This window comes from Meles meles, chromosome 1, assembly GCF_922984935.1.
Source record: "Meles meles chromosome 1, mMelMel3.1 paternal haplotype, whole genome shotgun sequence".
In the NCBI taxonomy this organism is placed as follows: Eukaryota; Metazoa; Chordata; class Mammalia; order Carnivora; family Mustelidae; genus Meles; species Meles meles.
The window spans coordinates 144227173-144253291 of NC_060066.1; the positions used below are offsets into that span (position 1 = coordinate 144227173).

At 35.4% G+C, this 26119-nt stretch overlaps 1 protein-coding gene across 1 annotated transcript in view; it reads left to right on the forward strand.

The window, feature by feature from the left end:
• The window catches only part of COL24A1 (collagen type XXIV alpha 1 chain), a 395306-nt gene that overhangs the window by 247625 nt on the left and 121562 nt on the right, over window positions 1–26119 (forward strand). The window contains exons 33-38 of the mRNA XM_045980771.1: window positions 5323–5376; window positions 13920–13973; window positions 19912–19965; window positions 20357–20410; window positions 22094–22147; window positions 22310–22417. Coding sequence (XP_045836727.1) covers window positions 5323–5376; window positions 13920–13973; window positions 19912–19965; window positions 20357–20410; window positions 22094–22147; window positions 22310–22417 — 378 coding nt within the window. The remainder of the gene's footprint in view (window positions 1–5322; window positions 5377–13919; window positions 13974–19911; window positions 19966–20356; window positions 20411–22093; window positions 22148–22309; window positions 22418–26119) is intronic.

The window sequence follows — 26119 nt, forward strand, 5'->3', positions numbered from 1 at the left end:
AAGTGATGAGAAAGGACATCCCTGTCTTGTTCCTGACCATAGGGAAAAAGCTCTCAGTTTCTCCCCATTAGGATATTAGCTGTGGATTTTTTTGTGTTTATTTATTGTGTTTAGGAATGTTCCCTCTAAACCTACTTTGTTAGGGTTTTTATCATGAATGGATGTTGTACTTATCAAATGCTTTTTCTGCATCTATTGCATTAATCATCTGGTACTTACCCTTTCTTTTATTGAAGTGATGTATCATGTTGACTGATTTATGAATATTGAACCACCCTTGCAACCCGGGAATAAATCCCACTTGATGGTGGTGAATGATTTTTAAAATGTATTGTTGGTTTTGATTTGCTAGTATTTTGTTGAGGATTTTTGCTTCTATGTTCATCAGAAATATTGGTCTAAAGTTCCTTTTTTTACAGTGTTTTTATCTGGTTTTGGTATCAGGGTAATGCTAGCCTCACAGAATAAATTTGGAGATTTTCATTCCTTATCTGTTTTTTGGAATAGTTTGAGTAGAATAGGTATTAACTCTTCTTTAAGTGTTTGGTGGAATTCAGCTTTGAAGCTACCTGGTCCTGGATGTTGGTTTGGGGGGGATTTTTTTTAACATCTTTATTTTATTTTATTTTTTTCAGCACTCCAAGATTCATTGTTTATACATCACACCCAGTGTTCCATGCAATACATGCCCTTCTTAATACCCAGACCAGGCTCACCCATCCCCCCACCACCCTCCCCTCCAGAACCCTGTTTGTTTCTCAGAGTCCACAGTCTCTCAAGCTTCATCTCCCCCTTTGTTTTACCCCAATTCACTTTTCCTTTCCTTTTCCTAATGTCCTCCATGTTATTCCTTATGCTCCACAAGTAAGTGAAACCTTTGGGGGACTTTTTGGTTATTGATTCAATTTCTTTGCCGATTATTGGTCTGTTCAAGTTTTCTGTATCTTCCTGTTTCAGTTTTGATAGCTTATTTGTTTCTATGAATTTGTCCATTTTTTAGATTGTCCAATTTTTTGGCATATTGTTTATATAATATTCTTTTATAAACTATTTGTATTTCTGTGATGTTCATTGTTATTTTTCCTTTCTCATTTGTGATTTTACTTATTTAGGCCCTTTCTCTTTTCTTCTTGATAAATTTGGCTAGGGATTTTTCAGTTTTATTGATTTTTTTTTTTCAAAGAATCAACTCCTGGTTCCATCGATCTGTTCTTTTGTCTTTTTATTTCCTATATCATTTATTTCTACCCTGATCTTTATTATTGCTTTCTTTCTGCTGGCTTTGGACTTTGGAGCTCTTTTTCTAACTCCTTTATGTATAAGGTTAAGGTGTTTCTTTGAGATGTTTCTTCCTTCCTGAGGTAAGCCTGTATTGCTAAACTCTTTCCTCTTAAGACTGCTTTTACTGCATCCCAAAGGTTTTGGACCATTCTGTTTTCATTTTTATTTGTTTCCATGTACTTTTTCATTTCTTCTTGTAATCCCTGGCTGACCCATTCATTGTTTGGTAGCATGTTTTTTAACCTCCATGTATTTGATCTTTCCAGATTTCTTCTTGTAATTGACTTCTAGTCTCATAGTGTTGTGGTCAGAAAAGGTGCATGGTATAACTTCAATCTTTCTCGTATTTGTGGAGACCTGTTTTGTGACCTAATACATGATCTGTTCTGGAGAATGTTCCATGTGCACTTGAAAAGAATGTGTATTCTGCTGTTTTAGAATGGAATGTTCTGAATATATCTGTTAAGTCTATCTGGTCTAGTGTGTCATTCAAAGCCATTGATCCCTTGTTGATTTTCTATTTAGATCATCTGTCTATTGATGTAAGTGGGGTGTTAAAATTCTCTTACTGCTATTGTGTTATTATTGATTAGTTCCTTTATTTTTGTTATCTTTTTAAATATTTAGGTGCTCCCACTTTAGGTGCATAAATATTTACAATTGTTATATCTTCTTGTTGGATTATCCCCTTTATGATTATATGTGTCCTTCCTTGTTTCTTGGTACAGTCTTTGCTCTAAAGTCTAATTTGTCCATGTAGTGTCCAAGTATTATTACTTTGGCTTTTTTTGACATCTTTTTGCATGATAAATATTTCTTTATTCCCTCACTTTTAATCTGCAGATGTCTTCAGGTCTAAAATGAGTCTCTGTAGGCAGCATATAGATAGGTCTTGGTTTTTGCTCTTTTTTGTTTAATCCATTCTGACACTGTCTTTGATTCTTTAGTCTATTTACATTCAAGGCAATTATTGGTAAATACATAATTATTGTCATTTTATTAATTGTCTTGTAATTGTTTCTGGAGATTTTCTCTGATCCTCTCTTGCTTTCCTCTCTGTCATCATTTGCTGATATATTGATAATGATATATTTGAATTTCTTTATTTTTTTCTTTGCGTGAACTTACTGGTTTTTGATATATGATTACCATTAGGTTTATAAATAACCTCTTCTGCATATAGAAGTCTGCATTAAGTTGATGGAAATTTAAGTTTGAACCCTTTTTTTCTTCTGTCCTCCCCATGTTTTAGGTATATGTTGTTATATTTTGTATCCTTTTTTGTGAGTCCTTGACTAATTTTTTACAGAAATATGCATTTTTACTGATTTTGTGTTTCCTGTCTTTATATTGTCACTTTTGGTTTTTCACTTTCACTCAGAATCCCTTTAATTATTTCTTGCAAGGGGGTGCCTGGGTGGCTCAGTGGATTAAGCCGCTGCCTTTGGCTCAGGTCATGATCTCAGGGTCCTGGGATTGAGCCCCGCATCGGGCTCTCTGCTCAGCGGGGAGCCTGCTTCCTCCTCTCTCTCTGCCTCTCTGCCTACTTGTGATCTCTCTCTCTGTCAAATAAATAAATAAAATCTAAAAAAAAAAAAAATTTCTTGCAGGGCTGGGTTAGTGGTCATGAATTCCTTTCATTTTCATTTGTTTAGGATACTCTTTATCTCTCCTTCTATACTGAATGATAGCCTTGCTAGATAGAGTATTCTTGGCTTCAGATTTTTCCCATTCAACACTTTGAATACATCATGCCTCTTTCTTCCTGCTTGCCAAATTTCTGTTGAGAAATCTCCTGCTGGCCTTATGGATTTTCCCTTGTAAGTTAAATTAGACTTCTTCTGTTTTGCTGCTTTTAAGATTTTTTTATTTATTACTAAATTTTGGAAATTCAATTACAATATGTCTTGGTGTGGGCCTGCTTTTGTTGATTTTGATGGGGGTTCTCTTGCCTCCTAGATCTGGATGTCTGTTTCCTAAACCAGATTAGGGAAGTTTTCAGCTATTATTTCTCCAAATAAATTTTCTGCCCCCTTTTCTCTCTGTTCTTCTTCTGGGACTCCTGTAATACAAATTTTATTTATTTGATGGAGTCACTGAGTTCCATAACTCAGTTATGAGTTATGAGTAACTGAGTTCTTGTTTTGCATAATTCTCTCTTTTGTTCAACTTCATTGCTTTTCATTATTTTGTCTTCTAGGGCATTAACTTGTCCCTCTGCTTCTTCCAAAGTGATATTCATTGCATCAAGTATGTTTCTAATCTCATTTATTTCTCTCTTCATCTCTGATTCATTTTTTTAACTTTATCTCTGTGATAAGGGTCTCACTGATGTCTTCCATTCTTTTCTCAAGTCCAGTGAGTATCCTTGTGATCATTGCTTTAAGTTCTCCATCAGGAATGTTACTTATATATGTTTTGCTTAGAACTCATGCCATGACTTTACCTTGTTCTTTCATCTGAGATAAATTTCTATGTCTTCTCATTTTGTCTAAATCTCTGCCTTCTTCTGTGTTAGAAAAGCCATTATCTCGTCTGTTTCTGAAAGTAATGGCCTTATGAAATAGAAGTCATGTAGTACCTGGGCCTGGCACTTCAGGGAGTTTCTCCAGTGTGTGCTGCATGTCCTCTGCTATTGTGCTTTGGCTGCTCTGTCCTTCAGGCCAGCCTACTGCAGAGGTCCCTTTTGTCTAATGTGGAGAGTGTTTGGTTCTTTGCCTGAATGTGGTGAGTTTTAACTAGGTATGCTCTGGTCTGCTTGTGAAATGAGACCAGAACTGAGGCTCTGCCAAACACCCTGGTTGGGAGATGTGGTATGAACAGAGATATGTGCTGTCATGCTGGGACTGAGGCAAGTGTGACTAAGAAAGGCAGTCAGTTCTGCCAGAGTGCTGTGGCGGGGGCAGGGGTGGGGGTTAGTGTAAACACATCGTTAGGCAGCCAGTGCCAGCATTGCACTGCTTCCCGTAGGTGACGCTGTATTTATACTGGGGGCAGGGGAGGGAAATTGTGTTGGCTAGCTTCTTTGTTCCCCTAGAGGTGTCCTTGAAAACTGCTTCTCAGGGATTTGCTCTATGAAGAGTGTATAATCTCCCCACTGTGTGCCCCAAGCACTCTTCAGATTGTTGTTTCCATGTTGTATGCTCCCAGGTTGCTTGCCTGCCTTCTGTCCAAGAGCAGCACAGTGCATTTTAGGCTCTATCCCAGCCAAGCCTGTTAGACTTTAAAACTAGGATTTGAGCCCCACTGGTTGTAGGAACTCACAGAATTCAACCCTTCTCATTTTCCAAGCCAACAGCTATGGGGAATCATTCTCTTTGTGCAGTCCCCTGTGTGCTCCTCTGTCTCACCCTTCTCCACAACCATAGTTCCTTCCCTTTCATGGCAGTCAGGACTTGCTTTCCCCCTAAACCATGTCTCTGCATTTCCTACCTTCAGTGTGGCTTCTTCTCTCCCTTTAGTTGTGGAGTTTGTTCTGTCAGTATTCAGGTCAATTTCTGGGGTATTTAGGATGATTTGATAGTGACCTTGTTGTATTTGGGGTCAAGGGGAGTCTGGGATCCTCCTATTCTACTGACATCTTCCTCCTCTCCAATATTGGTGAAACTTGAAGACATCATGCCAAGTGAAATAAGGCAGACACAAAAGAACAAATATAGCATAACTCTACTTATTTAGGACACCTAGAGTAGTCAAATTAGAGGGAGAATGCAGAATGGTGGTTGCCAGGGGAACCAGGGATGGGGAAGGGGTGTTATTTAATGGGTATGGAATTTCAATCTGGGAAGATGAAAAGTTCTGAAAATAGATAGTGATGATAGTAGTGCAATAATGCAAAGGTACTTAATGCCACAAAACTACACATTTAAACACTGTTAAAATGGTGATTTTATATTATATATATTTTACCACAAAGAGAAAAGAGAGAATAGAGGTAGGCAGAAAAATTAGGTGGGAGGATTGTAAAGGAAAGCCGAAATAAGGAAAGTAAAATATTTTCAAGCATCACTTTTTCTTCAGATTTTGCCTTTGTTTACTCAGGGTTTACAAGGACCCCCTGGGAGTACAGGAGATAGAGGACTTGAAGGAGAACCAGTAAGTTTATCTTTATACATTTCTAATTGTGTTTTTCTCATAATATACATTTACCTTTCTGTTATTGCCCCCTTGTGCTGTGGCTGGTACATTTTTGAAAGCAGCATTTATCATGGACACCTAATTATATAGAAAATATTTTGCTGGAAATATAGCTTTTAGTACCTTCCGGGTCTCATATAGTCAGGTTTGGTCCTGTTTTTCTGGAACTGTTAAGATTTTACCTATTTCTGTTTTCAACAATGATAGCTCTGTTTTATTGGCTTGCAGAAATTTTCTTTGTGAATGGCTTGGTGTTCTTATAATGACTGTATTATACTGTCACAGACACACAGAATCATATTTTTGAGGCCAACTCTGTAATAAAATACCTCACAAAGGAGCCAAACTCTACATCTGATGGGTCTAAATATACAAACAGAAATTCTGGTATATCAATAATGCAAAAACTTACATCATGATTTTATAAATGTGATTCAATTATAAAATTTCCATGGAAAATGATTATGAAAAGGAAAGATTTTTGTCACACCTACTTTCTCACAACTTATTCTTTATTGCCTATGAAGTCATTCTTCTGGTTAATGGTATCAGATGTAATATGCTATAACATGCTTGTAAGATTTATAATACAATATAGTCTTTCAAACTCTAGTGGGTTGATCTTATCTGTTTATTGACCCAAAGGTTTACAGGTGGCCTTTGCATAATTCGTTTAGCTAGTAGCAAGTGGAAAATGTAACAAAGAGGTATTCTTACCAAATGGTATTCATTTCCTCCCTTACATATTTAACCTATGGTATAAACTCTCCAAGCAATAAGTAAAGATTTGACTGTATATCTAATTCTTTCCAAATGAAGAATTTTAGATATGGAATTGATTTTATTAAACTGAACTCCTTTTGGTTCTCTCCCTGTTTTATACCTCTTGCCATCCCAACCCTAATATTTATTTGACAAAAAAATAATGCAACTTTATTTAACATTATTTACTTATATATCTCTTTGAAAAAATTTCTAGCTCTTTGAAGTTAGAGACCATTTCTCTCATCTTTGCAGTCCTGTATGGTGTAATGTATAGCATCTTGGATCTACTTAGTGTTCAGGTGGTTAAACTGAATTGACAGAAGGTTATATGCAAAAAGCATAATTGCTTAGCCAGTAATATTAGATGAAGTGAAATGCAGTGGAAGTTAACTTAATCTTAGTAAGGAACACATTTCAGTAAAATATGTCAAAAGATCTAGGTCAGCAGAAAAGACAATATCAGGCTTTAAATAAGAAAAGATTTGTTACTGTAGGCATAAACAACTAAATAGTTTAACAGCACCTAAAAATTAACATTCAAGTCACTGGGGTCAGTGGGGCTGGTAAATAAAATATAAATCAGTTCGTAATGGGTATCATGGGCTTTGTTTCATATATTTGAGCTGCCTGGTTAAATTAGAGAAAAGAAAAGAAGTAAATTGGTAAAGTGAAGGACACAGAAGTGATGTTGAAACATATTTTTACTTTGAAAATAATAAAATAGAGAGGACTACACCTTTTCTATATTCAGCATCTATTAGAGTTGTCTCTTTCTCCCCAATTTTTCAAAATTAGTTTGCTCATAGCAATGCAAATACTGGGATTTAGATAGTTGGCCCTTCATTCATTCAATCAACAAACATTTATTAAGTACCTGCACTTGGAATGTACTGGTAAGTATGTAGGTTTAGTCTAATGATAGAAATATATACTAATTGGATTATCATGGAGATAAATGGAAAATTACAAACTGAGATAAATGCTGTGAAGTATAGGAATTCATTCTAAAAGAATGTATAACAGAGAAACTATACTTAGGAAAGTCTTCCAGAGGAGAAGCCTTTGAGTTAGGATATGAAGGATGAATAGTAGTTACTTAGGCAAAGATGGGGAGAGGTTATTTCAGAGAGAAGTCATGAACTGAGAGGAAGTTCCACATATTTATTTGAAGTTCTAAAAGAAGGCTAGCACGGCAATGGCACAGAGAGTCAGGTGGGACGTAAGTGTAAGATGAGGCTGGAAAAGGAAGCAGGGGCAAAACATGTAGTTTTGTGGGGCCTAATCCCAAGGATTTGTATTTTTATCATAAAAACAAAAGGATGTCATTAAAGACATAGGACTAGTTTTATGATCATTTTATTGTTTTGTAGAGGTCATTCAAACAAATTGGAAGGGATTAAGAGTGGATAAGCCCTCCTTTCTGTTGTGATCCAATTAAGAGATGGTAGAATGTTTTTGATTAGCAGAGAAAAGAAGTGGATAGATATAAAAGATTCAAAAGGAGATATAAAATCAACAGGAGATTGATTTCTATATGTAAAGTGATTCCTAAATTTTTGGCTGGCCCAAATAAATATTTTTGATATCTTTAAACATTGAAAACTGCCTTTAGAAAGGAATGTGAGGGGAATGCTGTAGTTTCTAAAAAATCAATTCTTGATAAATTTGCTTTATACTCTACCCTCCAGTTTAAAAATTATTTTCTAGGTATACTTCCTTAGTTGAGTACCAGAAGTCACTTCCACTTACCTTGAAAGATCAACAGGATTCTCAGATTAATTAAAAGTACGTGATAAAACCTGGTATTGAATTACTTATGAGGGTATAAAAAATGGCAATAGTTCTAGAAGCAAAAGATAAAAGATCAGTGTCTCATTAGAATTTTGACAGTACTAAAATCAGACAAAAATAGCACCAGTAGAAAAAACTAAAGATAAATACCAAAAAAATCAAGTAAAATTAAAATATATGTATAAAGAATTAAGTGAATGAAATGGAAGAAAAATGAAGTGAAAGAAGAATTACAAAAAGACAAAAATTACTTAATATTAAGAAATCCATAATATAACATATTACAGATATAGTGGAAAAATGCTAAAAACATATACTCAATAAAATTCAACTATTTTTGGTTTGTTAAAAATTGTAAAATAGTTTCTGGTCTGAACTGTAAGGGGCTTGGAAGCTGTCATCCCCCTTCTTACAACAAAGAAAAAGCTGAGCAAACTGAAAATCAACAACTCTTTTTAGATCACTGAGGTCAGAGAACCAACTATTGCCTGAAAACTGGGGAGACAGACAGGAAGATGTAGAGAACCACATCTTACCCCAAGCAGAAGGCCATAGCTGGGTGGTAGGAACACATTTAACTATAATTATATTTTTGTCAATATAAAGTTGACAAATTGCTTAAGACACAATTTAGACTATCATAAATCTTAAAAAACTAAGAGGGAACCCCATCTGAGGCAAGGCCCCACATGTCTCTGAGTTTTACCACTAGGGGACCTGCTAGGTTCCTAGGTTCTCTCTATGAAGTTCAGGGACATACATGTTTTTTCTTCCAGCCGTGGCATGGGAAAAGTAACCATTTTGAAATACAGTCAGAACACTCTGCTCTCCTTAACAAAGCTTGCCCTCAAGGGAAATCGGTTTATCTGAGACTAACTGATTTGGGTTTTTGCCAAAGCAAAAAGTTACTGAACTTGGGAGAAGAGCAATTCCCCAACCCTAAATGCTTCTAGTCTTGGACATGGGGGAAAGAAAATACCCCCACTCAGGCTCACTAAAAGACTGAGACCTAATTATAAAACTATAGAGTGATTCTACCCCTCTTGAAACTTACCATCAGATGAATAGTGTTCCTGTATAACAACTGGGGATTATAGCTAAAAGAACTGCAGACCCAAAACCTATTTAAGACATCTCTGGGAAAGCCTAAAGACAACAGACAAGATAAAAACAATGACAGTAGCAGGAAATTTAGCTTCTGACACCATGGTGCAGCAAACAGTAAATACGGCCTAGTTCCCAAACAGGTAACTTGCAACCTTTTACTACTGAAGGCCTATTCACCTCAGACCCTTTTACCTTATATACCATGTTTGATTTCAACAAAAAATTTACAGGGCATGCTAAAGGGGGAAAAACAATCTGAAGAGACAAAGCAAGCATCAGGAACAGACTCAGATATAGCAGAGATTTTGAAATTTCAGACTGGGAGTTTAAAAATAAAGTAGAAACAAGCAAACAAGCAAAAACTGACAGAATTTGTCACTAGTAGACCAGCCTTGTAAGAAATGTTCAATGAAATTCTTCAGAGAGAAAGAAAGTGATATAGATGAGAATCTAGGAGAGAAGAAAGGAAGAACTTTAGAAGGAATACATAAAAGTAATATCAAATCTTTTTTTTCTTAATTACTAGAATAGGTGGTTTGTATGAAATAATCACAGCAGTGTATTTAATCTCATACCTTATGGATAAATATAGTGATTTAACTTGGATTAACTATAAATATACATTGCAAACTCTAGAGAAACTAAAAATCTTTTAAAAGAAGTGTAAATGATATGGTAAAATAAGAGAAAATGGAGCCAATTAAAATTCAGTTAAAAAGAGCAGAAGACAAAGAAAGAAAAAAAGGAAATAAGCATCAAATAGAAAACAGTAACAAAGATAGTAGGTATTTCCACTTTGTGGAAAACCGCAAACAATTGACCAATAAAAACCCACTCCTGGAACTAATAAGCAATTATAACAAGGTTGCAGGATCAGGATACAAGATTGATATACAAAAGTCAGTTGATTTCCTATATACCAGCAACAAACAATTGGAATTTGAAATTTAAAACACAATAGCATTTACATTAGCATCAAAAATTAAAAAAGAAATAGGTATGAATCTAACAAAATGTACACATAATATATGTGAGGAAAACTACAAAACTGATTAAAGAAATAAAAGAAGATCTAAATAAATGGAGAGATATTTCATGTTAATGGATAGGAAGAGTAAATATTGTTAGGGTATCACAACTATAGATCCAATGCAATTCCAGTCAAAATACTAACAAGTTACTTTGTGGATATTGATAGTAAAATTCTAAAGTTCTTATGGAAAGGCAGAAGACCCAGAAGAGCCAACAAATATTGAAGAAGGACAGAGTCAGAGGACTGACATTGTCCAGCTTGAAGAACTTAATATAACACTATAGTATTCAAGACAGTGTAGTAGGAGTAGACAAATAGATAATTTGAACAGAATGGTGAGCCCAGAAATAGAAGTCTACAAATATAGTCAGCTGATCCTTTGACAAAGTTGCCAAGGCAACACTTTTCAACAGATAGTTCTGAAACAACTAGATATTCATGTAAAAACAAAAGCAAATCCAAAAAACAAGGATCTAGACAAAGACTTTGTACCTTTCAAAAAAAATTAACTCAAAATGGATTATAAACCTAAATTAAAATATATAGCTGAAACTTCTTTACCACTGAACCTGGATTTGGTAATGACTTTTTTATATACAACATCAAAAGCATGATTCATGAATGGAAAATTGATAAGTTGGATTTCATTAAAATTAAAAACTTCTCTGTGAAAGACATGTTAAGAGATTGAAAGACATGTGACAGCCTGGGAGAAAACATTTGCAAAATGCCTATCTAATAAAGGACTTGTGTGCAACATATAGAACGAATTCTTAAAAGTTAACAGTAAGAAAACAAACAATCCTTTTAAAAAGTGGGCAACAGATCTGAATGGACAATACACCAAAGACCTACAGATGGCAAAGAAGCATAAGGAAATATGTTTATCGTCATATGTCATTAGAGAGAATTGCAAATTAAAACAACAATAACACCATTACACACTTGTATGAATGGCTAAAAGCACTGACAATACCAAATGTTAGCAAAATTCCTATTAGCATAACAGGAGTTGTCGTTCATTGTTGGTAGTAATACAGAATGTAAATGGTACAGCAACTTTGTAACACAATTTGGCAGTTGTTTACAAAGCTAAGCACATTCTTACCATTATGATCCAGTAATCATGCTCCTTGGTATTTACCAAAATGAGTGGAAAACTTAATGCCTACATGAGAACCTGCACATGAATGTTTATAGCAGCTTTATTCATAGTTACCCAAAGTAGAAGCAACTGATATGTCCTCAGAAAGTAAATGATTAAAAAAATTGTAGTGCATCCATACAATGAAATATTACTCATCAATAAAAAGAGCTATTAAGCCACAAAAAGACAGAGGAACTGCATCCTGTTAAGTGAAAAAAAAGTCAGTCTGAAAAGCCTAAATACCATATGATTCCAACTACCTGACATTCTGGAAAAGACAAAAGTATAGAGAGAGTAAAAAAGAACAGTGGTTGCCAGGTATTGGGGATAGAGGACCAGGGATGAATAGGTAGAAAATGGAAATTTGGGAGACGTGAAACCATTTTGTGTGGTACTGTAGTGATGGATACATGATATTATGCATTTCTCAAAACTCACACAACTGTGTCTGTGTTCACACAGAGTGAACTCTAATGTAAACTATGGACTTTAAGTAGTAATAGTACTTTAAGTGGTAATGGTGCACAATATCAATCAGTTGTAACAAATGTACGGCACTAATGCACGATGTTACTAATAATAGGGAAAACTGGGCAAGGGTGGTATATAGGAACTCTGTATGTTCTGTTCAATTTTTCTGTAAATATAAAACTTCTCTAAGAAATAAAATTTGTTATGGGGCGCCTGGGTGGCTCAGTGGGTTAAGCCTCTGCCTTCAGCTCAGGTCATGATCTCAGGGTCCTGGGATCGAGCCCCGTATCGGGCTCTCTGCTTGGCAGGGAGCCTGCTTCCTCCCCTCTCTGGCTGCTGCTCTGCCTACTTGTAATCTCTCTCTCTCTCTCTCAATCTGTAAAAAAGAAAAAAAAAAAATTAAAAAAAAAAAAAGAAATAAAATTTGTTAATTGAAACAAAACATTCTGGTAATGTCAAAGATAGTTCTGTAATAAAGTAGCTTATCTTGTATCTGCATCCAACCTACTAGGAAATCCAGAAACACTAGAAGCATAGGAACCACAATATAACATTGCCAACTGTCACTATATTGTCTAACATTATTTGAAAAATTTTAACTACTGTAGTGGTATATGACACAAAAATGAACATATAAGGAAAGAAAAGCATTATTTAGAGAAAATTTAAATAAATCCCGTAAAACTTATAAAACCCAGAGTTAATTCTGTATTTTTCAATTTCTGAGATACAGTAATATAATGGTAACACATAAAATAGACATTTTTAAAAACCAGTTTTCTGATATACATATAATATACAAGTAATAAAATATAATAGAAAAATATCTCACTCTAGATAGAAACAAAATAATAATTAAGGATAAACTTAATGGGAAGTGGATGGGACACATATGAAGAAAACTTCAAAAATTAAGAGACATTGAAACAGACTTAGGTAGAATGTCAAATTATTGTCTAACTAGAAGACTATATTTTTAAAATTAATGTATTTTTTAGTGTTAACACAGTCCCATTCAAAAATCCTATTACCCATATAAATCAGGTGGGGATTTAATTATTATAAAGATAAGCAAAATAGCTTAATATTTTTAACCTGCCATAAAAGGAGAATTAGGATTGGTAGTTTTTAAAATAATTTTTTGAATTTAAATAGATTTAAAATAATTACATGGAAATAGATGTTTAAAATGTGATGAAGAAAGTCTTCAAAGACTAACAGATTTAACTATATACAAATTTTAAATTTCTCTCATCCCAATTTTTTTTAAGCTCAAAGATTTAAAGAACTGCAGCAAATATTACCTGGTTCTAGTGGCTATTTTGGATCATATTTACTTTATGAGTTTGCAGGTATTCTACAGCGATCATATTTAGGGGGAAAAAGTTTATCTTTAACAATATATAAAAAAATTAAATGAAAAACTACATAGATGTTAACGGTAAAAATAATAGTTCTAGCCAGTTAAGTGGCTTCTACACACTAAGAAGATCCATTTGGTTTAGAAATTTAATGTTTATGCAATAAACTAAATATTCAATGTTTGTTTACTTAAAGTTACACTATTCAGTATTACAGTGACCGGGATTCCAATAAAGGTCCAAACATGGATTTTTATTGCATCTTAGTGATTATTTCATATGAGTAAACATTGTTATATCTGTTCACGTGAAACAGAGAAATTATTGAACTGGATTCACTACCATGAGAAAGCACGACATCATGCAACTCTAACATATTTTTATTTCGTTGGAGACCATGTATTTGCTTCTTTAAAAATGCTATTTTGTCACATTTTTGCCACAAATATCCAGTAGAAATATAATTGTCATATCCACCAAATAAGATAACTTTTGAAAGCTCTTAGTATGATATTTCATACTTATTAGGTGCTTAATAAATGTTTATTGAATGGATGAGTGAATTAGGGAATGAAAGTATGAAGGGTACTGTCCTTTCTTTTTCTTTTGAATTCAAACATAGCCTTCTATTCACACACACACCCACACCCACACACAAAACAGATGAATTAACTATAAAGTTATAATTTTGTTTATACAAAAAGTTGATAAATGTATTGTGCTCTATTACATATTGTATTTTAAAAATTCCATATTTTGATGCATATGTTAATCAAAATACAGAGTAAACTTTGATTCTCAGATCTTAAATTTTATTTTAATGTAGGGACCACGAGGATTGCAAGGTGAGACTGGACCTCCTGGAGAAATGGGCGCTGAGGTAATTTTTTTTCCTGTGGCTCTTCTTTGTTATTTCATCAATTCCCAGTACTTTTTATAAGACTCCTCAAGGTAAAGTTGATACATTAGGTATATATTTAAAGAATAATTCTGTAGTGTTATGTTTCATATTCAGAAAATACAGCCTAAAATTCCATTAAAAATAGGGATGACTGTTTTATGAATATAATTTTATACGCATAAAGTTTTTTTTAAGTTTTTATTTAAATATTTATTTAAGTTTTTATTTAAATTCCAGTTAGTTGATATACAGTATAAGATTAGTCTCTGGTGTACAATTTAGTGCTTCAGCACTTACATACAACACCCAGTGCTCATCACCACAAATGCACTCCTGAATCCCATCACGTCTTTAACCTATTCCACCACCCACCTCTCCTCAGTTAACCATCAGTTTGTTTTCTATAGTTAAAACTCTGTTTTTTGGTTTTCCTCTCCTTTTTTTCTCCTGTGAACATTTGTTTTGTTTCTTAAATTGCACGTATAAGTGAAATCATATGGTGTCTTTCTCTGACTTGTTTTGCTTAGCGTAATACTCTCTAGCTCCATCCACATCGTTGCAGATGGCAAGATTTCATTCATTTGGATGGCTGAGAAATGTCCCACTGTATATATACACCATATCTTCTTTACCCATTCACTGCTTGATGAACATTTGGGCTCTTTTCATCATTTGGCTACTTGTTGATAATGCTGCTATAAACTTTGGAGTGCATGTATTCCTTCAAATTAGTTTTTCTTTATTCTTTGGGTAAATACCTAGCAGTGCAATTGCTGGATGGAAGGATAGTTCTATTTTTAACCGTGAGGAAACTCCATGCTGTTTTCCAGAGTGACTATATCAGTTTGCATTCCCACCAACAGTATATGAGGGTTCTTCTTTCTCTGTATCCTCACCAACATCTGCTGTTTCTTATGTTATTAATTTGCCATTCTGACTGGTGTGAGGTGACGTGTCATTGCAGTTTTGATTTGTATTTCCCTGATAAGTGATGTTGAGCATCTTTTCATGTGTCTGTGGACCATCTGTATGTCTTCCTTGGAAAAATGTCTATTCATGTCTTCTGCCCATTTTTTAAACTGGGTTGTTTGGTTTTGGGGTGTTAAGTTTTGTAAATTCTGTATGTATTTTGGATACTAACCCTTTATCAGATATGTCATTTGCAAATATCTTCACCTACTCTTTAGGTTGTCTTTTAGTTTTGTTGATTGTTCCCTTTGCTGTGCAGAAGCTTTTTATTTTGATGAAGTCCCAGTAGTTTATTTTTGTTTCTGTTTCCCTTGCCTCAGTAGACATAATTGCATAGTTGCTATAGCCTGTCAAGGAGGTTACTGCCCATCCACATAAAGTTCTCTTAACAGCCCATTGAAATGACAACAAAAAGTGAATAAAACTTACCCTTCACTCACTTTGAGTTAATTTGATAATCCTTCATTCTAAGCTGTTATATCTCCTTTATAGAAGAATATTAAGAAGTGCCCCCTGGGCTGCCTGGGTGGCTCAGTTTGTTAAGTGTCCAACTCTTGATTTCCACTCAGGTCATGATCTCAGGGTCCTGGGATCGAACCCTGCATCAGACTCTGTGCCCAGCAGGGAGTCAGCTCGAGGATTATCTCTCTCCACCTCCCTCCACTCACACACATTCTCCCTCAAATAAATAAATCTTCCCCCCAAAATGACCCTATTTAGGACATTTTTTGGGATAATAAACTATATTCATTATAATTATAAAATCCAGTTCCTTCATTTCTATTGTTTGTTAAATTTAGCTCTAAATAAATTAGACATCAGTTCTTTCCTCTTTTGACTTTTGTGAAACTGCGATCTTTTGATTCTGCTCTTCACCTTCTCATTAGCCTTTTTCAGTCTTGATGTGAAACTGTCCTTTCTCAGCCTGGCCGTCGTAGTATCACAATGACTCTAATTGCCAATATTATTCTTAGAGCTCTCATCTTGATGGCTCTAACTCATGCCTGTCTCTTCAGCTGCAGTTACTGATTCCCTGTTGTATTTTACATATGCACCTACATAGCCCACACACATCTTAAATTCAAAATATCTAAACCAAACCCATCACTTTCCCGGTGTTCTTTCTCTTTTTATTCCCATCTCATTGAAAGATACTCCTTATGCCCAGCAACCCAAAACTGAATCTTCCTAGACTCCTCTTCCTACTTATTTTCTCCAGTCAGCCATCATTTCCTCTGAATGAGCCCCCACAGTGTCTCTGTTTTACCCTTTCTCTATCATCCCTATTGCCAGTGCTCCAGTCTGCTCTTACTGCAGGTCTCCAGCAACTTCCATCATTCCTTAGCTAATTGCTGCCAGTTTCTCTTTGTCATATCATTCCTCTCCTTGGCATTTTTCCGTGGCTCTCATGACCTTTAGTAAAATGCCAACCTTTTAATATGGTAAATAATGTTCCACATTATCTGACTTATGCAGACCTGTTAAGCCACATGCCAGTAAAGCTCTTTTCCTCCCCTCTGTGGTCCAGGTTTGTTGTTATTTTTAATTCCATGATGATGCCATATTTCTTGCTGTGCACTTTGTAGCCACGGGTAGGTGATACAAGGAGGGCTGATATATGGTCCCTGACTCCTGTAGGAGTTTCTAATCTATTCCAGAAGATAGTCAAAAAAAAGATTATTACATTGCAATGTATTAGACCCAGTGATGCTGATATTCCCAGGTCAGTATAGGAACATGGCAATGAGCATTTAACTCCACCTGGATACAGGGAAAAAGAAAACTTGTGGGGAATGTGGGATGGTGACGAGATGAGTTTTAAGAAATGAGTAGGAGTTAACCATATGAAAAGAGTAATAAAGATAAGGAAATTCCAGAGAAAGGAATAGTATAAGCAAGAACATACAAACATGAGGTAGTATGGATTCTTTGAAAGTCAAAGCAAGGTGTGGTAGTAGACAAAATTATAGAAAAATCATTAGATCATGAAAAGCTTGGTGTACTCTGTTAAGAAGCTTAATTTTTTTTTTTATCTTATGGGCTGTATTAAGTCATTGTAAGATATGATAAACAGGACAGTGAAAATCAGATTTATATTTTCGGACGATAAGATAGTTCTAACAGCTACATAGAGGATATATTTGAAATGACAGAAATGAAACCATGAATACCTACTGAAGGACCATTGCATTCAACCAGGCAAGAAATGATGGACTTCTGAATTAAAGTAGCAGGGACAGAAAGGGAGAGAAGTGGATGGATTTGAGAAATGTTTTTTATATAAATTCTACAGAACGTTCATATGTATATGATGTAAAGTGGAAAGGGAAGTCAAAAATTATTCCCAGGTTTCTAGGCTGTAAAACAGGATGGATGACAACACTTTTCATGAGACAAAGACGAATATTAGAGAGATGGGGGTCATCATCTGTTTATCGGCCCAAGGTAAATGGTTAAGAAGAAAGAGAGACTGGCTTTTGAATCCACAACTGACGCAAAAGCTGATGCTGATAACCTATTCTATGCCACATCCTCTGAGACTAAAGAAAGCTGAGAAAAGTCATACCTAATAACTAGAAGGTTTGTTTGTTTTTTTTAACTGAGTAAGAGACAAAAATTCTGTTGTGATAAGGAGTAGGGATTGAGTAGGTCAGTTGAGGAAAGTTCACTGGTTTAGAACAGTGGTTGAAGATAATAGGGGAGGGAAATGACTATAGACAAGTGGAAGAGCAGATACACCTTACTAAAAGTCAAGCTTTTAGAGGAGGCAGTGAATTTGCATTATATTGATAATAATGATGACCATAGCCCACACTTTCTATGTGCCTAGCACTATTTATGTGTTTTGCTGTATTAATGGATTCTTACAACTCCCTATGAGATAGATGTGGCTATTACTTTCATTTTACAGATGAGGAAACAAAGGCATGAAATGGTTAAGTAACTCCCTTGCTGAAGAGTGATAGCTAGGAATAGTGGTACAGCCTCCACTTCAGTTCAGGGATTCTCTCTCCACAATCCTTTGTCTTAGCCACTATGCCTCTCAACAGGTGATGATGCACTTTGCACTAGTGTGTAATTTTTTTCCCAGCAGTGTTCAACTGGAAATAGAAATGGAGATAATTTAAAGTGCTAATCCAAGCTTGGGCTAAGAAAAGAAACAGCTGAGTTCAGAAGATCAACAATTAGAGTTAGTTTAAGAAAGGAATAAAAGAAGCCAGGAAGAGCTGACAGGTTGGAAGAAATTAGGAACCAAAGAAAATCTGTGACATTGAAAGCAATTTTAAGAATGGAAGAAATTCTAAGAGAGCTGGGATTCTCTCTCCAGACAGAATATTAATCTTAAAGTAGGATATTAAATTCTATCATTCCTGAGGCAGAGCAGAAACCCAGGCCATCTCAGTTCATAATTTTTCCTCTTAAGTACTATACTATACTATCTCGTGTAACAGCAAAGAAATCACAAAACTAACCCACAGAAGAATTTAAATAATGTGACTATTAAAATATTGCGAAATGATGATAAAATGGAGGGAGAATAAGGAAATTAACCTTTAGCAACGTGATACGTTGAGAAGTAGAGGTATAATTTTTGAGTTATAGAAATAACCACTAGGAAAACAAAAATTGTTTTATAAAGTAGTTAGGTGTCTCTGGGACACCTGGATGGTTCAGCTGGTTAAGCATCTGCCTTCGGGTCAGGTCATGATCCCAAGGTCCTGCGATAGAGCCCCAAGGCAGGCTCCCTGCTCAGCAGGGAGTCTGCTTCTCCCTTTGTCCCTTGCTTGTGTTCTCTCTCTCTCTAATAAATAAATAAAATCTTAAAAAAAAAAATAGTTGCCTCTGAGGAATGGGACTGGGCTTTTCATTATAATTCCCATCGGTACTATTGTGCATGTATAGCTTTTATTTTAGAAAAAAAGTGAGGTGAATATGTATTGCAGAAGCTGAGTCAAAAATGGAAAACTAAACTTCCTCTTATCTAAAATACTATTACATAAAAGATATTTTAAACTCTAATAGTTATAAGGAAGAATATGACCCACGAGTCAGAACTACAAAGGAATCACTGAAAGATAGAAGGAAAACAGGAAGCTTTTTGTCAAGAGTGTGTTGTGAGTTAATACTTTAAGCTACCCCTCTACTCCAAAAACATGGGAATTACAGAATACCTGTGTGTTTTTATAGTTATATATATATACATACATACGTAAGTTCATGTATACAGTGAAAGAAGAACGAGGAATGAGCAAGGGAAGAGGGAAAGGATACCCTTAGTGTGCTCAAAAACAAGATAAATATCTCTGAAACAAACAAAAAAAAAAAACAATATAACAGTAGTTGTAGGAGCCCCAGGCCTAGAGAGAGCCAGAGGTTGCAAGAAGTTGTATGTTTTCAAGATAAAAAGAACCAAATTCTCCCCAACTGGACCCACCCACAAAAGGAAAGTGGAAAAGCTGTCATATGCATTTTTCATAATGTGAATAAATTCATATCATCTTTTATCTTAAATCTTTCATCATAAAATGAATAAAGAAAAGTGAAATTTTTAAAGGAAGTATGCTCCAGAGGGCTCAACAGAAATGAATGAGGGTGAAAAGTGAAAACAACACTGAGAATAGTAAGAGTATGAGGGTAGGAAATGAGAAGAGGAAATGGAAAGTGGTTTGTCTTTGACCAAGGATTGAAGGATGATAGGAAGAATAGAAGAAATTGTTCTTAAAAGTCCTGACTTCAGGAGATATTATTTTGGCATTTGAACTGTTAAAATGTCCCAAAATTATCTGGTCTTATGCCATCAAGCTTATAAAGTAGAAGCAAAAATATTTTCCTGGACATATATCTTACCCTTGGGCTAAAAATTACAATCTTCTTACGAGGTTGTTATTGCCTTTGCAATCGGTGAAGGAATGTATAACAAATGATGTGTCAAATCATTCTTTTCTAGGGACCTTCAGGTGTTGAGGGTGAATCTGGTCTGCAAGGAGAACCAGGTGCAAAGGTAACCTTCCTAAATAGTGAAAAGATCTCAGTTTTTACCACTGAATCCCCTGTTTGCCACATTTTGGCAAATACCGATCTCTTAAAAGCAAGTGAGGATAGCAGATAAAAATGGGAAGTGTTTTCAAATGAGTCAGAAAATAAATATGTATATCTATATATCTATCTATACCCTGACTCCATGTGTATATTTGTATAAGAGAGAGGAAATAAAAATGATAAAGCTAATGGGGTAATATATTAATTAAAGCTAATGGGGCGATAAATTAATCTGGGAAAAGAAAAAAATAGGAAGTGTTTTGAAAGCCCTATCCTCATGATACACCTTCCATAATTATTAGATATACTGTTTTAGTAGAAAATGATTTTAATCTTTCCCTTTCTTTCTTTAGGGAAATGTTGGACCTGCAGGCAATGCTGGAGTTGCTGGAGAACCAGGGTTACGGGTGAATGTCTGCTGGGAACCATTTTATTTTATTTTTTTTAAAGATTTTATTTATTTATTTGACAGACAGAGATCTCAAGTAGGCAGAGAGGCAGGCAGAGAGAGAGGAAGAAGCAGGCTCCCGCCGAGCAGAGAGCCCAATGCGGGGCTCGATCCCAGGATCCCAGGATCATGACCCGAGCTGAAGGCAGAGGATTTAACCCACTGAGCCACCCAGGCGCCCCAGTACCATTTTATTTTTTAAAAAGATTTTATTTATTTATTTGAGAGAGAGAGAGTGAGCCTGAAAGGGGAGAGTTCAGAGGGAGAAGCAGACTCCCCGCGGAGCAGGAAGCCCGATATGGGACTTCAGGATTATGACCTGAGCCGAGGGCAATTGCCTAACCAACTGAGCCACCCAGGTAACCTGAGAACCATTTTAATGCACTGGCCTGAGTGGTTCAGAGACTTGAAATATAGCATAAATAAAGCTTCAAAATGCATAATAAATCTTTCTGGTGCCTAATAGAAAACGTTTGTCTTTATTTCTTAGTTTTAAAAGCTGAATACCAGACCCTGTTCACATTGTCATTTAGTAGTATTTGGAGTCCTAAGCTCATGCATCCTTTTCTCAGTGTGGAGTGTTCTCTGTAGAATGCTTTATACATATGCAAAGTAGCTGTGATTTTCACTCATATTCACATTAGGAAGAAATTCACAAATAACATTATTCAACTCTGGGGATATTTCCTGACCTAACAAGGCAAACAAATGATTACAACCTAATTTGTGTTTGAAAAAACAACAACAAAAATCTAAAGTCACAAAAAGTTAACAAGAGTCAAGGAAATAATTGTAAATAAGTATAATCAGAGAGCTTACAGAAGTTATTCTAATATAGACAGCCTGTAATTTGAGCTGTGGTAAGCTTTTTCCCAAGATAATCATGCCAAGATAATCTCAAGAGACATTTGCATATTAAAAGGCAAAGTCAGGAGGCTTGTTTTACATCCAGTTTCTTTTTCATTTTCCCTTTATTTGCAGGGGAGTTGACAGTGTGAGGTTGGGGTAATGGAAGTGTCAATGGTGGGAGCAACAGAGCAACTGTGAAGCTGCACTAATTAACTCACTTTTAAATATTTTAGGTGACAAGAGAGTCAGTATTACTTTAATATCTTCATAGACAATGGCTATATTTTTCTGTTAAGTTCTATATCAGGAGGACAGCTTTTTGATGTACCAGGGCCTTAACTGTTCCCTTGTAAGCAAGAAAATACAGACCCTAAAAGTATGGTTTTAACTGAATTAAGTCATATTAATCCATTTAATTCAGTATAGCAAGGTACTACAACTTTAAGAGATATAGTATTTGTAGTCCTTGAACTCAGGAAACACAGGTCTAGCTATATAAATTTTCAGAGCTACCAAAAGAATACGTGTTTCTCTTAATTATCTGAAAGTTAAAATTCTGGGCCTCTCTTATATTTGAATTTACAATATTGATTCTTTAAATCATCTTCAGAGCTATTCCAAGCAAATTATGTCAAGCTTATTATACTACCAAATATTCCTTATAAACAAAGTAGAAGTAGGAGTAGTAAATGTGCAGAAACCTGATACTTTCTATAGATACCAGGAACAAAGAGTAAGTTAAGGCAAGCAATTTAGCAAAATAATAAATCTTACTGTTTTTGCTAAAAAATAGGGTGAACCAGGAGCTTCTGGAGAAGAAGGTCTCCAAGGGAAAGATGGCTTAAAGGTAAATCATACTTTTCTCATTATGTGTAAGTAGATATTTCTTGTGAAATCTTTAAAATATTACATAATTACATGATTTTATGTTACAAACAAAAATCTGCTTATTGTGTGGTATACTTATTTTACTGCTTTCCCTTTCTTAAAAATTTTTACTGGATTTCAGGGGAACCCAGGAGGAAGGGGTCTTCCTGGAGAGGATGGAGAAAAAGGAGAGACAGGCTTACCAGGGGCTTCAGGACCCTTGGGTAGGACAGGTCTAATGGGCCCTCCGGTGAGTACTGCTGAGTTCATTTTTGAATGAACTCCATGAACTCAGTCCTCTACATGTACACACACACACACACACACACATTCTGATTCTCTTAGATGTTCGTTGGGTAATTGAAGGTGTGTAACTATGGCTTGAGAGAGGGCCAGACCAGGGACTGATAATCAGCCTACCTAACACCCAGGGAAGAAAGATTATTTTTCCATGGGTCACATAGACACAAGTCCTTGGAAGTTTTTTCCCCCTCCCACTTTGAGATATAATTGACAAGTACCATTGTGTAAATTTAAGATGTATAATGTGAAAATGTTATACACACACACACACGCATACACACACACACACACACACACACACACGTATACATATATGATTACCAAATAGGGTTAGTTACACATCGATCACTTTACTTAGTTACCTTTTTGTGGTGTGGAGAAAATTTTTAAGACTTACCCTCTTAGCAATTTTCAAATGTACAATACAGTATTGTTAAGTATAGTCACCACATTGTACATTATATCTCTATGAGTTATTTGTAAATGGAACTTTGTGTCCAATCACCATTTCCCCCATCTCTCCACTTCTGGCAACAACCATCAGTCTATTCTCTGTTCCTATGATTTCAGGGATTTTTTTTGTTTCTTTTTTTGTTTTTTTTTTAGATAGCACACATATGTGAGATCACACAGAATTTTTTTTTCCTCTGACTTATTTCACATAACATAATGACTTCCAGGTCCATCCACATTGTTGCAAATGTCAGGATTTCCTTCTTTTTGTGGCTGAACAATATTCCATTGTATATATAAACCATATATATACCATTCTTTTTTCAAATATAAATTGACCATATATGCATGCATTTTCTCTGGGCTCTCAGTTCTTTTCCATTAGTCTTTATGTCTGTTTTAATGCCAGTACCACACTGTTTCTATGAGTATAGTCTTTTATTAATACGATCTGGAATTAAGAGGTATGATACCTCCAGCTTTAATTTTTCTCAAGATTGTTTTGGTTATTTGGGGTGTTTTCTGGTTTCTGTTATGCCCGAGTTTTCACGTCCAAGAGACCACCAAGGAGCCAAGCACCAATGCAATCACACGAGGGTTTATTTGACAAGATTAAGCTTGGGCCCAAGTATACCCGACACAATGGAGTAGGGACTTGGACCCCGAGATGACATGCTTAAGCTTGGGTCCAAGTATACCCGTTGCAGCGGTGTAGGGACTTGGACCCTCAGGTGACATGCTTAAGCTTGGGCCCAAGTATACCCAACGCAGCAGAGTAGGGACTTGGACCCCGAGATGACATGCTTAAGCTTGGGTCCAAGTATACCCGACGCAGCTGTGTAGGTACTTGGACCCTCAGGTGACATGCTTAAGCTTGGGCCCAAATATACCCGATGCAGTGGAGTAGGGACTTGGACCCTAAACCAGATTACAGTCAGAGTTTTTAAAGGCAGAGTAGGGGAGGACTCAGCGGTGGGTGAGGACAAAGGGGGTTATGGATGATGTTAGTCTCCAAGGATTTTTGGAAGCGAGGTCTCCAGGACCTTGAGGAGCTAGCTATTGTTGGGAGAAAGGTTATTTATTACCAATAATACAAATCTTCTCGTGAGACCCTTTAGATGTATATCAATGGGCCATATACTTGGGAATGATTCTCAACACTATCTTGGAGGTTTAGAGATAAAGTTTCCTAAAGGAATTGTTAAAGTAGACTTACAGGATTCTGGTCAGACCTGTTGGGGTAGGGGGTTGGTCAGGCTAGGATTGTCCTTAGCAAAATCTCAAGGTGAGGGCAGTTAAGTCCCCAGGGGAGAGCCACTCTGTCTGTTTCAAGGGCTTGTCAGTAGGTGAGGAATTCTAATGATTTTCTTCTGCCTCTGTTTCCCACATCAGCTAAACTTGAGGTGGGATGGCCTTAATTTTCTTGGCCTCCACAGTTTCATGTGAATTTTAGGATTTTTTTTCTATTCCTGTAAAACATGCCATTGGAGTCTTGGTAGGCATTACACTGAATCTGTAGATGGTTTGGGATAATATGGACATGTTAACAATATTAATTATTCCTCCCTATGAATATGAGACAGCTCTCCATTTATGTATCTTCTTCAGTTTCTTTCTTCAATATCTTACAGTTTTCAGTCTCTAGATATTTCATCTCTTTGGTTGTATTTATCCTTAAATATTGTATTGTTTTTAATGCTATTATAAATGGAATGTTTTCTTTATTTCTTTTTCAGATAATTCATTCTTAGCATATGGCAACATGACTGGGTTTTCTAGGTGATTTTTGTATCCTGCCATTTTACTGAAAGCATTTATTAATTTTAACAGGGTTTTTTTTTTTGTCGAGTCTTTAGGGTTTTCTATATATGAAGATAATGCCATCTTCAGAGACAGTTTTACTTCTTCCTTTCTTATTTGGGTGCCTTTTATTTTTTTTTCTTGCATAATTGCTGTGGGTAGGATTTCAGTACTGCTGTGAACAGAAGTGGTCAGAGTCTCTTGCTCCTGAAAAGGAAATCCTTTCAGCCTTTCACTATTAAATGCGACATTAGCTGACATATACATGACATTAGGTTTGTCATGTATAACCTTTATTACATTGAGGTATGTTCCCTCTATACCTGCTTTATTGAGAGTTTTTATCATGAAAATTATTGAAGTTTGTCAAATACTCTTTCTGCATCTATTGAGATGATCATATGGTTTTATCTTTAATTCTGTGAATGGGATTTATCATATTGATTGATTTGCAGATGAAACATTCTTGCATCCCAGGAATAAATCCCACTTGAACACGGTGTATGATCCTTTTAATTTGATCTTGAATTTAGTTTGCTAGCATTTTGTTGAGAATTTTTGCATCCATATTCATCAGGGCTTTGGTCTGTTGCTTTCTTATAATATCCTTATCTGGCTTTTGTATCAGGATAATGCTGACCTGAGCTTGAGTGTATTCCTCCTTTTCAAAATTTTGGATGAGTTTGAGAAATATTACCATTACTTCTTCTTTAAGTGTTTGGCAGAATTCATCAGCAAAAACTAGGTTTTTCTTTGTTGAGAGGTTTTTCATTACTTATTCAGTCTCATTCTTTATTGGTCTGTTCAGATTTTCTGTTTTTGCATGATCCAGTCTTGGTAAGTAGTACTCTTCTAAGAATAGATATATTCTAAGTTGTCCAATTGGTTGATAAATAATTACGTATTAATAGCCTTTTATAATCCTTTGTTTTTCTGTGTTATAATTTATAATATCTTCCCTTTCTTTTCTAACTGTATTTGAGGTCTTTCTGCCTCGGTGTTTGTCAGGTTTGTTTATCATTTCAAGCAACCAACTATTTTGTTAAACTCTTCTCTAGTTTTTCTGTTTTCTATTTTATTTACTTTTGCTCTGATTTTCATCATTTTTTTCCTTCTGATAACTTTGAGAACTTCTACTTCTTTGAGGTATAAACTTAGGTAATTTATTTATGATCTTTCTCCTTTTATAAAGTAGGCATGTAAACTCTCCTCTTAGAACTGCTTTTACTGCAGTCCATAAATTTTTGCTATGTTGTGTTTCCATTTTTGTTTCAAGTTATTATTTAAATTCTAGTTAGTTAACATACAGTGTAAATGAGTTTCAGGAGTAGAATTTAGTGATTCATCACTTACATACAACACGCAGTGCTTCTCACAAGTGCCCTCCTTAATCACC